The sequence below is a fragment of the Oreochromis niloticus genome, linkage group LG10, assembly GCF_001858045.2.
Source record: "Oreochromis niloticus isolate F11D_XX linkage group LG10, O_niloticus_UMD_NMBU, whole genome shotgun sequence".
In the NCBI taxonomy this organism is placed as follows: domain Eukaryota; kingdom Metazoa; phylum Chordata; class Actinopteri; order Cichliformes; family Cichlidae; genus Oreochromis; species Oreochromis niloticus.
Window position 1 is genome coordinate 14592716 of NC_031975.2, and position 11848 is coordinate 14604563.

An 11848-nucleotide genomic window follows, 5' to 3' on the forward strand; every position below is an offset into this window, starting at 1 on the left:
TTAAACCACTAATTGATAGTGATTTAAAATCACATGTGACTCCTCTGCAGTGGAAAGTTAATTTTTTTCTACTTTAACTTTTATTATTAGTATTATATATATTATAGTATTTTTATTATAATAAAAAAAGGTTTTAGCTTTTTATTGAACAATTAGGAAGTGACAGTAAAAAGTATTAAGGCCTAGCTTGAAAGAAAGTGGCTAAAGAGTTAAGCCGGCCACTCTATGCAAATTAAATCAAATTTACTGTCAGTACAGTGTTACCGGCATGGCCCTTTAAGGGTGAAGCCTGATGGGAAATGTATTGAGGATGTGTGGGAGTGAGGAGAGAGAGGAGAAGGGAAAAGTAACGGATAGCGACAGAAGAGACAGGAAAGGAAATAAGGAAAAAAAGGAATATAAAAAAACCCTTGGCAGCCTGAGTTGGGTCGGCAATGTTCACTGTGAGTAAATTGTCTTCAGCTCACTGTACACGGTGTTCGTGCCTCGGAGAAGGAATAAAGTTCGGTGAAGCAGTTTTCCTACGCCTCCTTCGATCTTTTCACTAGCGGAGTAGACCTGTACAGTAAGCTAGTTGCCGGCTACGAGCCAGTCACGAAACCTTCAAGTAACTGCCAGAGGTTTCCTTACTACGGTTCGGAGCCGCGAATCTGGCGCGGTAACAACAGCATGCCTGTTTTATAGCTGGAAAAGAATCACAAGAAACCATAATAAATTAAAATTAAACAGTTTTTTAATTATTAATAAATATTATTATTATAAATATAATTATTTGTCTCGTTCTTTGTCAAAATTACACTGAACTACTGGAAAAACCTAAAAGAGCCGCATGCGGTTCAGGACGCGGGACAATAGCTAGTTAAAACTACAAGGAGGCAGTATTGCAAAAGTCCTTTCAGTGGTGAAAGGACAATAACTCCCGAGAAACACCGAAGAAGAATCGGTTGCCTGACAGCGAAACAGCCAATCACAGCCGAGGAAAGACAGCCGTCTAGCACTGGGGCACCCACTGCACATCTCTCTGAAAGAAAATGGCTGACATGGTGTGTGGTTATGACATCTTTCGGCTCGAGTTACATTTTTAAGATGAACCGTGTTTGCACGTGTACTGTTGCATTTAGCGGGTAAAAAAAAAATGTTTAAAAAGGCGAAAAGAGCAAACTTTAGACGTCGGAATGAGTCCGACGAGGATGAGCAGGAGGAGAGTCAGCAGCCGCAGCTGGCGCCGACAATGTTTGGGCCTACCGAAATCCCCTTTATGGAGACTTCCAACAGCAACGCTACCGGAGCGCCCAGCACTACAGAGAGCTGTCATAGTAACGGCCTTCAGGGTAACACCGTGAGAGCTGTCAAGAAGGAAAAGAAGGTCAAAGATACGACTGCCGTGCCAGGACCCACGAAGGCCAGTTTGCTGAGCTTCGTCGATGAAGAAGGTAACTTTGGTAGCCAAACCGATGCTAAGCTAGCTAGCTTGTTCACATTAGCCGGAGAAAGCGTGGTAGTTTTAGGTATGATCGTTATCAAACAGTTTCTGCATGTTCTGCGCAAACTACACTTCTACTCCGGGTACTGTAGAGGGAAGAAAGGTATTGACAACCAAGCTAACATGCACGTTGTGCATGGTTAATTGGACTCATTATTAACTTTGTGCTATGACTTGTTTGTAAACAGACAGCTCAGAGGTGTTCCGAGTGAAGAAATCCAATCACAGCAAAAAGATTGTGAAACAACTCAAGAAAGAATACAAGGAGGACTTGGAGAGGTCTGGATCTACCAAACAGGATGTCAAATCAGGTGTGTTAGCCCACTGTCAATGCCATGCGTTATGTGCTGTCATGTGAACCATGAAATATTATATTTACTACTTATCTATATATTAGCACCCAACTATGAAATAAGCTGAAGCCTAATTAAGCAGTAGAACTATATTTTTTTTAACTGTGACATTAAATTACATTAGCAAATACTTCCAATGTTTCAGCCAATTAATTGTCAGAGGCCCCCACTTTCTTTAACCATAGTAGTTGGGTTGTCAGCCACATCTGTGCCATAAATGATTTCACTTGACTTGATGCATCTTTCACTGCATTCCTGTTTTTTGTTTTTCCTAGATGCTCCAACTCAGCTTGCAGTTAAAGAGGAAGTTATTAGCAGAGCAAGTAGTGAACAGGGAGAGGAAGAAATGGAGGTGGAGAGTGCTGATGAACAGGAGGAGGATGCAAGGAGTCAAAGTGGTCAGACAAACAGTCAAGTGTCCAGAAGCAACAGCACAGGAGCAACATTCAACACACTTTCTACACTTGGCAGCTTGAGACCAGGTATATACGACACACACTTCCACCACAGTACCTATCTGAAATGACTGTCATCACAGGAGCACTTTTATGACAGTTTATTGGCATTGTAATAGCTGTGGAGTTTTTCTGTGTGTTATGTAACAAGGAATATCAGTGTCTTTGGTTTTGATATCTTGAGAATAGGTGCAGCGTTTTAAATCTAACACTCTGCTGTGTTAGTTTAACTGCATTAGTACTATGCCCCAAACACACAAGCTGTATTGGTTGTTGTTTGCACAGCATCACAAGAAGTTAAATGAAGATTTTTCTGACTTTATTCCAGGGGAGATTCCTGATGCGGCATTTATCCATGCTGCCAGAAAACGCCGGCAGCTTGCTAGAGAGCTGGGAGGTGATGCTCCTCTGGTTGAAACAGAGGCGCCCAAGAAACGTCTGGTACGAGAAGACCAAGATGCCAGCGATGACGAAGATGAGGAAGAGAAAAGGATCCGCTTCAGCGGCGTCAGGAACAAAAGCCAGAGACAAAAGATAGCCGAGGAGATTGGTACTCTATTCAACTTCCCTGCTTGCTGTCTACTGACTACTATTCTGAATTAGTTTTGTGTGTTTTTGTAACTTTATAAAAAATGGATGTCTTTCATATGTGTACAGGTATTGAGGGTAGTGATGATGAAGCACTGGATACCGGACAGGATGAGGAGGTGAGCCGCTGGGAGCAGGAGCAAATTAGGAAAGGAATCAGCATACCCCAGGTAAGATGTACTGAATCTCTAGACAGAGAGATATAATAAAAATATTCTCCTTTCAGGTGTGACTGTTGTCACTGTTTACTTACTGTTTGATTCTGTGCTGCCATTGCATTGTTTACTAAAAAACTGGGGCTTTCCCTTAATCAGAGTTTTGCTGTTTTTCAATTAAGTGGAGCAATTTGAGTATTTGTTCTTCTATATGAATATATTGGAACAATGCCTTTAGATGGTGTGTAAGAGCATCTCAGTCTTTGTGAAGCTTGAGCGTATTTAAGTAATTTGGTGATGACCTTTAGCTTCCACTGGAGCTGTTTGGTCGAGTGTGAAGCGGCTGGAATGATAATCGGCACCTCCAAGTCTGAGACCATGATTCTCAATCAGAAAAGGATGGAGTGATCACTCCAGGTCAGGGACGAGGTCTTGTTCACGAGTGAGCAGAGAGTGGAGGGAGAGATCAAGATAAATTGGAGCGGCATCCACAGTGTTGCAGATGCTGTACCGATCTTTTGTAGTCATGAAGCTGTCTATTTACTAATCAATACCTGCCTAGCCTCACTTGTTAGTCATAGATAGAAGCAAAATGGGTTCCCTGATAGCTGAATTTTCTGTTAGAGATTGTGCGTGAAGATCGTTGTTCGAAAGGGACTCTGAGTAGAGCTGCTGCTCTTTCACAAATATAAAGAAGTTAGGGGGTTTAGGCATCTGACTAGGGTACCACCTTCTAGGTGAGGTATTCTGGGCATGTCTTACTGGGAGGAAGCCCAGGGGCAGACCCAGAACATGGGTGATTTAGTCCAACTGGATGAGTTGGATAAGGTGGCCAGGGTAAGGGATTTCAGGGCCATGGTGTTTATATCTGCATAATGGATGTGAATTTGTTACTCACAATGTTTAGTGGACATACATTTTTGGTCAAATGGAATGCAATTGTGTTGGTGGTTTCAGTGCATCTTTGTGAGCTGGAAGCAACTTGAATACGTTGTGTTGCTTTACGAGGCAGACACACCTTTACAGAACTTTTTGCATATGATTTCTTCTTGGTTAACGTCACTCAATTCAAAGTATTTCCAAACGATGCGTAATGATCGGGCACAAGCTCTTCACCGTGTCTGACTTTTGTTGTACATCTGTCTTTTAAAGTTGTGTTACTCATCCAAGCTAGTATAGGAAACTACACGGTGCAGGGAACAGCTGTGTTAAGCATATGCAGTGTTTAGGAAAGGCTTGATTTGCCTTTGCATTTTATAGTGTAGCATGCTTTTTCAATATCACTTGATCATGTTTACTTAATTGTGGGAAGCCAAAATCATGATTGAAATTAAAATTTGATCCATTGCGCCATATATTGAATAGTTTATGGGGTTGAAAATTTGTGCTTTAATCGTTAGTTGGAGCAATGCTGTTATTTTTATTAGCTGAAGTGTTTTGTGTTTTCTGTTTTCCTAATGAATAGGTCCAAAGCAGTCAGCCAGAAGACAGCACAGTCTACTACCAGAACAGCTATGAGAGCCAGCCGTATGGCTCTTCCTACAGCATGCCTTACACCTACAGTACAGTGGCTCCACAGACTGCCAAGCCAAGTGGACAAGCTGACAATGGTTCTGTTCACTACGGGGCCCCTCTTAATGATCTAATCCCGGTATCCATTGATCTGGTAAAGAAACGCCTGCAGGATAGGTAGGTCCAGTAGAAAACTGCACCAACGTCTGTTTTCAGTCCTCAGCTCGGCTGCTGCCATCTCTGTTTGCTGTGGTCCTGATGACCGACACACACAGTCCACAGATCTAAGGACCAGAGAGGCAAAAATTTTGCCTCTCTAGTTGCTGTTTATCATTGTTGGTGTACTTCAAACTTTTCTATCTGCAGAGCTTGTAATTAAGATTACACTAGCTTTACAACCATCTAATTCATTCTGTCCTTGTATGTCATGTGTCTACAGGGTCAGCCAAATGCGTGCAGGCCACAATGCAAATGTCGACCGCTACAAACAGATCAATGAAGACTTAGCTGCTTCTGAGCGTACCATACAGCAGCTGGAGGGCTCATCCAATGACAATGCAGAGCAATATAAGTTCTTGCAAGAGATGCGAGGGTATGTTGGAGACTTGCTTGAGTGTTTCAGTGAAAAGGTAAGGGAGAATTCGCCTGCAGTCTCATTAGCTGTATGCTGTTTTGTGTCTGTGTTATCTCCACGTAATGTGGATTTCCAAGGGATACAGTCTATCGAAATGCTGTCTTTTGAGGATTAATTGTAATAATATTTATTTTTTTAAACTGTTGAATAATTACGGCTAGTTAACAGTGCTAACAAGCAAATGTGACAGTATATATATGTTGCTTGAAGCACACTAAAGGTATTTCTCAGTTTCTTCAAAACTGCTCTCATTAATTAAAAATATATTTATGAATATATAAATATAGCTGTTCAGGTTGTTTAACATTATCAACTCTTTAAACAGAAATAATATATACTAGTTTTTGTTCATATAATACGATACTAGATTTATGAAAGATGAATTCGAGCTGCAAAAGAAATTATTACAGTAGCTTAGCCAAGTATGTATTATAAAATTTTCACAACGAGTCCAGATTGGTAAAAGACATAGTATCTTTTACACAAACTATATATTTTGTATATATATATATATATATATATATATATATATATATATAAAAGAGCTACTTCTGAATGCATGTCTTCACAGAATAATTTAGTTTTGGTCTTACAGCAGCTATGTGGAATGATGGAAGAACTGGCCTACCCACCACCATTATGTTTCCTCAACTAATCTGTACTCCAAATGGGACACTAACCTTCCATTGTCAGCATGAATTAATGTGGAGTGCTTTCATACAGTATATACACGTCTGGATCATGATATTGTTCGTGTTGGGTAGAAATTATGAACTTCACTATATTTTCTATACAAATAATCTAAGTTGACCCTTAACTTTAAACTAAGTAAGTTAAGTAAGTTAAACTAAGTGAATTCACTAAGTTTCCCCCCCCCCCCCGAATAGCATGTTTTCACCCAACACCAGCAATATTTTGGTTCCAGTATTATACTGTCCATCCCACTTCTTTGATCCCTTCAGCAAGACATCCCTGTGACTCGGAGTCCCACTTTTGCTGGGTCAAAGGTCACAGAAGGCATCATATTTTTCAGGTGCCTGCTGTCCTGGAGCTGGAGGCTGCCATGCACCAGTTACTAAGGCAACGGGCCACACGACTTGTCCAGAGACGACAGGATGATATTAAAGATGAATCGTCGGAGTTTGCAAGCCTTTCAAGTCAGTCCATCTTGAAGGTTTTTATTATTTATTTGAACGGCCTCATTAGCTCTCTGTATGTGTGTGTTATGTCTGCGGTTCACGCTGTTGTATCGCATCACATTTCTCTCACAAATACAATTAAAGCTAAGTGATGTGTGTTGTCGAGTGGATGAGCATGTACGTTTATGGAAAAAGCTTTGTTGAAGGAGCTGTTTCGGCTGCCCTTTAATGGCTGAATCTGAAAGTCAGCTGGGTGTTTGTAACTCAGCTCAAGTAAAGATCACTGTGTAAAGATGGCATTTAAAAAAAAAAAATTAAAAAAAAAATTAAGTGATATGTCATCTGTCACTGTGCCATAAGTGAAGTTCCAGCCTGGTAAGTAATTGACACCAAAAAGTAATTGATAAAAACATTGTTTGGGTTTAATATGTTTTATTGCCAGTGGTGCCCAGTAGATAGGAAGGCTAGGGCAATATCTTCACCTGCTTGATAAATTTCAAACAGATTTTGATCTGATCGTTTCATTTATTTTTAAGCCTTTAATTATACTCTCTTATTTGAGTACCCATGTTTTAGTTTGGAATTAGTCGTCAGAATAAGAATGAGGTTATGGGTTGGCTTAGCTTCTCATTACTGGCTCTAACATTGGTCCTGTCTCTTGCAGATAAAGCTGTCATGGCTCCTAATCTAGACTCATTTGGCCGAGATCGCGCAGCATACCAAGAGCACAGTCGTCAGAGGAGGATTGCTGAAAGAGAAGCACGAAGGTACCAAGTGTACTTGTTCTCACATTCCTCTCCCTGTGGAAATGCTGTATTGTGCTATACTTCTGGCCACAAATGCAAAACCAATTGCAGTTTATTATGCATTGATTCACAGAAACGAATGATGTGAATCCAGCTATAGATTGTAAAACAAAGGTTTTCTGTGCATCAGATTTTAAGTTTTGACCATGAGAGTGTCACCTTAGTGCCAAGTTGGTAAAAGGCAATTTCTGCTCATGTTTTTAATTTGGCTTCCTTTGTGTTCGTGGATGGATACAGAACACGCCGACGACAAGCCAGAGAGCAGAATGGAAAGAGGGCAGAACACAAAGAAGGCTTATCATCTGATGACGAGGAGACTTCTACTGACATCACCAGCTTCAACATGGAGAGAGGTATGTTCCTGTATTTAAAAAAAAGACAAAAGGGAAAAAAAAGAAATACATTAAAAAGTATATGTAGGTTGTATGCAGTGCTCAATAACAAATCTGTCAAAATCTTGTTTAAATTTAACAAACTGAATTCAATGAATTTCTCTGAAATAAGTCAAATTATTTGAATACAATATTCAACAAGAAAACAAATGGTTTTCTGTTTAGGAATATAAGTTTAAAAAAAACTGCACCAAAAATGTGCATTAATATTTTTCCTGCCTTTTTTAGTAAACAAAGAGTAAATTTGATAATGAATGAAAAACATTAGTTATATTTTTGCATTGAAAGTATCATTTTGATTAAAGAGCCTGTGCACACTGTTGGAATAACCATTACAGAAACCTAAAAATGATTTAGGTAATTATCAATACTGTTAATTTAGGGCAGCTGTGGCATTTAGCTTACATTGGGTGTTAGTCTAATAAATGTATTATGTACCGTACATATAAGATTCAACTGATATAGAAGAGAATTTGTTTAAATCTGACTTGATCTCTTTGTGCTACCCAGATCGTATCATAAGGGAAAGTAAGAAGGTATTTGAGGATGTTGTGGAGGACTTTCATTCTCTTGACTACATCAAATCCCACTTTGAAGTGTGGAGGAAGGAGTTTGCCAACACCTACAGAGATGCTTACATAGGCCTCTGTCTGCCCAAGCTCTTTAACCCCTTAGTCCGTCTGCAGCTGATTACATGGAACCCTCTCGAGGTAGGGCATGGGTGTATTATCAGTGTTACCAGTTCCTTTTTTGAAAGGAAATTGGATGGTGAAATCTGTTTTGTCTCTATTCACTGTGCAGGCGCAGTGTGCAAACTTTGAGTACATGCTCTGGTTTGAGTCGCTGCTGTTTTACGGCTTTGAAGAGAACAGCACGTTGCAAAAAGGAGATGGCGACATCGGCTTGCTGCCTGCTATAGTGGAGAAGGTCATCCTCTCCAAACTGTCAGGTTCGAGGCATAGCATGCTCAGAGATGTCCTTGGCTTGCAAGCCAGTAGAAAATTTCTCCTAATATATGGATTTCTCTCTACTTTGTGTATGTGGCAGTGTTGGCAGAGCAGGTGTGGGACCCACTTTCCAGCAGTCAAACAACCAGGTTTGTGAGCTTCATTCACAGACTGCTAAAAGGCTATCCCACTGTGCTGCACGGGGACAACCGATACACACAGGTACTCCCCACCCTCATCATCTTTTTCCTCAAATGCATTGGCTGTTAGATTACCTGATCTTTTTAGAAGAGCTGCTGTCATTACCTTGATTTTTGTCCCCCTTCTTTTAGGAGCTATTGAAAACAATTGTCTTACGGACCAGGAGGACTCTGGATGACGATGTCTTTCTTCCACTGTACCCCAAGAAGTATGTTCTTATTAATAACAATATTAACACTTGGATTCCAGTTTGATTTTTTTCTATATTTACAGTAAGCACTTAAAACTGCTTAAAGCAATCTCTCTTGCTTTTATTCAGCATTCTGGAGAACAAGAACAGTGGTCCCTACTTATTCTATCAGAGGCAGTTCTGGTCCTGTGTGAAGGTACGTGTGCAAATGTGTTTTCTTTTTGTTTTGTGTGTGTGTGTCTTTAAATTACTTCCTCCAGTCAGTTGCTGAACTGATAGCATCACATGAATAGCTTGCCTGATTGTTGGAGATCACACAATGAGATCTGTATAACTTGAAAAGCAGCTGCAGCAAGCTGATAATCAAAGTATCTTCACACTGATGTTATGTACTTTTGTGTTGCTGCCTTTGAGTCTAGTCTAACTCTTGTCTCCTTCATGCTCAGCTGCTGGGCAACATCCTGCAGTGGGATGGTATCTTATCCATGTCCTCTCTGAAAGACTTGGCCCTGGACAGCACTCTCAACCGATATATCCTCTCTGCACTGCAGACCACGGATACATGGGAGGAAAATATTCAGAAGTGCCAAAAGGTAGATAAAATGTAATCACTTAGTAGGGGTGGATATCATTCGATAGATCAGATTAAACTGAGCATTGCAGATTTCTTTCACTTAATAAAATATCCTTCCATTCATCATGAACGGATATTATGTGTGAGAACATTGTACCGATATCACTACGTCTGTGTGGGTTCAGTCATCACTACTTCACTTGTTTTTGAGAAAAACTGAATTTAGAGCTTTTCTCTGACCGTAGTTTTACTTGTGCTCTGTAGTTTTAAACTGATAACTGCGCTTTTGGTTGATTTGTTTTAAAAGTGCTGTAAACCTTGATATTCCAAAGCAGATGAGAAGATTTCACATTTGGTAATATAAGAATTAGTGACACAAATCTTTGGTCCTACCTATTAAATTTGTTTAAAATGATATATTTTATTGCTTACCTGTGATGTTATTAGTTGGTGGAGGCTCACAAACTGTGTGATACGACATCATTTTTTTTCCACCTTACATACTCGTTATTTACAACCATACAGTAGAATACAGTACGATTTGTTGGCTGAGATAATTCTGGTAAAGAGTGAGCTTGCACAGACAAAATATTTTGAATTGGAAGGAGGGGTCCTTCTGCTGGGGTGTTAGATGTTAGTTGGTTATCTTTTTACCATTAGTGATTCACTGAACATGATAACATAAAGCTAGTGTTTAATTCGTTCTCGTGTGCTTCTCAGGTGGTGGAGTGCTTGCCATCGCACTGGTTTTCTGGATTGAAGGGCCAGCAGACGTTGCCTCAGTTGGAGCCATTCTGTCGCTACCTCACCCACCTGGCCAACTCAATCCACCGCAACACACTGGTCGGGTCTGATATTGAGCGGCGCACTTCAAAGTAAGGGCCCTACATAGCTTTGTATATACAACTTGGGGCCTTGAATTTACTAATAGCTATATCTGCAAGAATGCTATTGAATGTGCTTTAGGAAGAATTGCATTGTCAGGGTTGTTTTATCAAATTAATTCTTACTTTTTCACAATGAGTGCTTTTAAACTGTTGTGATGAGTATTTTCCGTAGTGCTCATAGTGCATGTCATGTCTTACAACAGGGAGCAGGTCAAGGACGTTGTGAAGATGTTGGGCCAAATGAATGCCCTGGACCACATCATAGCTGTGGCAGCAGAGCATGGGATTAAAGACATCAAACCACTTTTAGAAGTCAAATCATAGAGAAGAAGCAACTTTCCATCCGGATTACAGATCACGAAATGGGATTCCCAGAGAAAAGATGTGTCACCCAGCTTAATAACTCAACAACTGAGACCATGACTGAAAAAAAGATCTTGTAAATATTGTAAATATTGTATAGAAAGGTGTGTTTATACTGATGCTGAAATAAGGCCTTGTATTGTCAGCTCAAAGAGACTGCTCACTGCTGGCAATATTTTAAATGCATAGAAGTTCTTGACATGGATTATTTTTTGAGACTGATCCCTGAATGAACACTATTCACTCCGACTCTGTACAGCAGACTCGTCTTTGCCATACGAGCTAAAAGGTCAGATGCACGCAGGCAAAGCATGGTGTCCAACTTTTGTTTCCTTACAGTCCAGATGTGATCTTTCTTTGATCCCTGCTTCATCCTGTTAGTATTTCTCACACCTCTCTGTTCAAATGCTCTTTAAGAATCTGAGAGCTTTGTTTTCAGATTTGCAAGAATTCTGTTTTAGTAGTTTATTTGCCTGTGAATAAAATGAACATTTGAATGTTTCTGTCTTGCTGCCATTATTTGACAACTGTCCCTCACGACGTCGTGTTTTATGTAAGTATTCTGATCATAAAGGAACAATCCAAACTTACACCCAGTGTTCTTCACCGTAGGGTTTTTAAAACTACAATATCTCTTTATACTTGGGAAAAATGAGTATCACTGATTTATTTAAAATAATAACATGGAAAATAACGTTTTCAAAAATTGCACACTGCCAGTTTCTACACTCTTGGCAACGCTGTTTATGTGAAATGATACTTTGTTACTGACTTCAGCCAGCTGCCACATGTGGGATTTGATGTCATCCAGTGCGATTTCAGCCAGGAGGCGATTGCGCAATAGTAATGAGCGGGTGGGACAAGCTGTTTTTGCCTTTCTATCCCCTCCTCTAGCTCAACTACCTAAACATAGCCACTCAAGACCTAAATATATCTTTTCTACATTTGAAGACGAGACTTTCCTGACCAGCGTCGTGTGAGACAAGAGTTTGGGGGTTCTACAGCTTCCTCTTCTCGGGCCTCCCAGGGAAACTGTAAATACCTCTCCTCCTTATGCCTGTTAAGGTAAAGTACAGCTTACAATGGCTACGTAGCGACTGCATGAAAGTGATCGGGCACTTAGCAGTACTGTATACCAGACTTGACTGCTGTCCAAGTTAGTGTTAGGG

At 40.2% G+C, this 11848-nt stretch overlaps 2 protein-coding genes across 4 annotated transcripts in view; both read left to right on the plus strand.

Annotated features, from left to right (window-relative positions):
- Nucleotides 1-343: 343 nt before the first annotated feature.
- Nucleotides 344-11180, plus strand: paxbp1 (PAX3 and PAX7 binding protein 1). Its single transcript, XM_005472231.4, has 18 exons — nt 344-1433; nt 1672-1794; nt 2112-2318; nt 2620-2841; nt 2949-3049; nt 4500-4723; nt 4986-5175; nt 6214-6337; nt 6984-7086; nt 7363-7478; nt 8028-8227; nt 8319-8466; nt 8565-8686; nt 8797-8873; nt 8985-9051; nt 9302-9448; nt 10150-10304; nt 10520-11180. Exons 1-18 carry the CDS (start codon nt 1136-1138, stop codon nt 10638-10640), a joined length of 2745 nt encoding a protein of 914 aa, XP_005472288.1. The 5' UTR covers nt 344-1135; the 3' UTR covers nt 10641-11180.
- Nucleotides 11181-11499: 319 nt separating this feature from the next.
- Nucleotides 11500-11848, plus strand: part of slc7a1a (solute carrier family 7 member 1a) — a 38140-nt gene continuing 37791 nt past the window's right edge. For 2 of the 3 annotated variants that reach the window (XM_005472234.4, XM_005472232.4), the window contains exon 1: nt 11500-11744. The gene's annotated coding sequence lies outside the window, so the exon portion shown is untranslated. The remainder of the gene's footprint in view (nt 11745-11848) is intronic. The other variant, XM_003446726.5, reaches the window with a different exon arrangement.

Excerpts from the sequence above, each read along its gene's own strand:
- paxbp1 (XM_005472231.4), top strand. The coding sequence starts at position 1,136 with ATGTTTAAAAAGGCGAAAAGAGCAAACTTTAGACGTCGGAATGAGTCC. Across the intron at positions 8,874-8,984 it reads CTTCCACTGTACCCCAAGAA|CATTCTGGAGAACAAGAACA; the intron begins GTATGTTCTTAT and ends GCTTTTATTCAG. Across the intron at positions 10,305-10,519 it reads ATTGAGCGGCGCACTTCAAA|GGAGCAGGTCAAGGACGTTG; the intron begins GTAAGGGCCCTA and ends GTCTTACAACAG.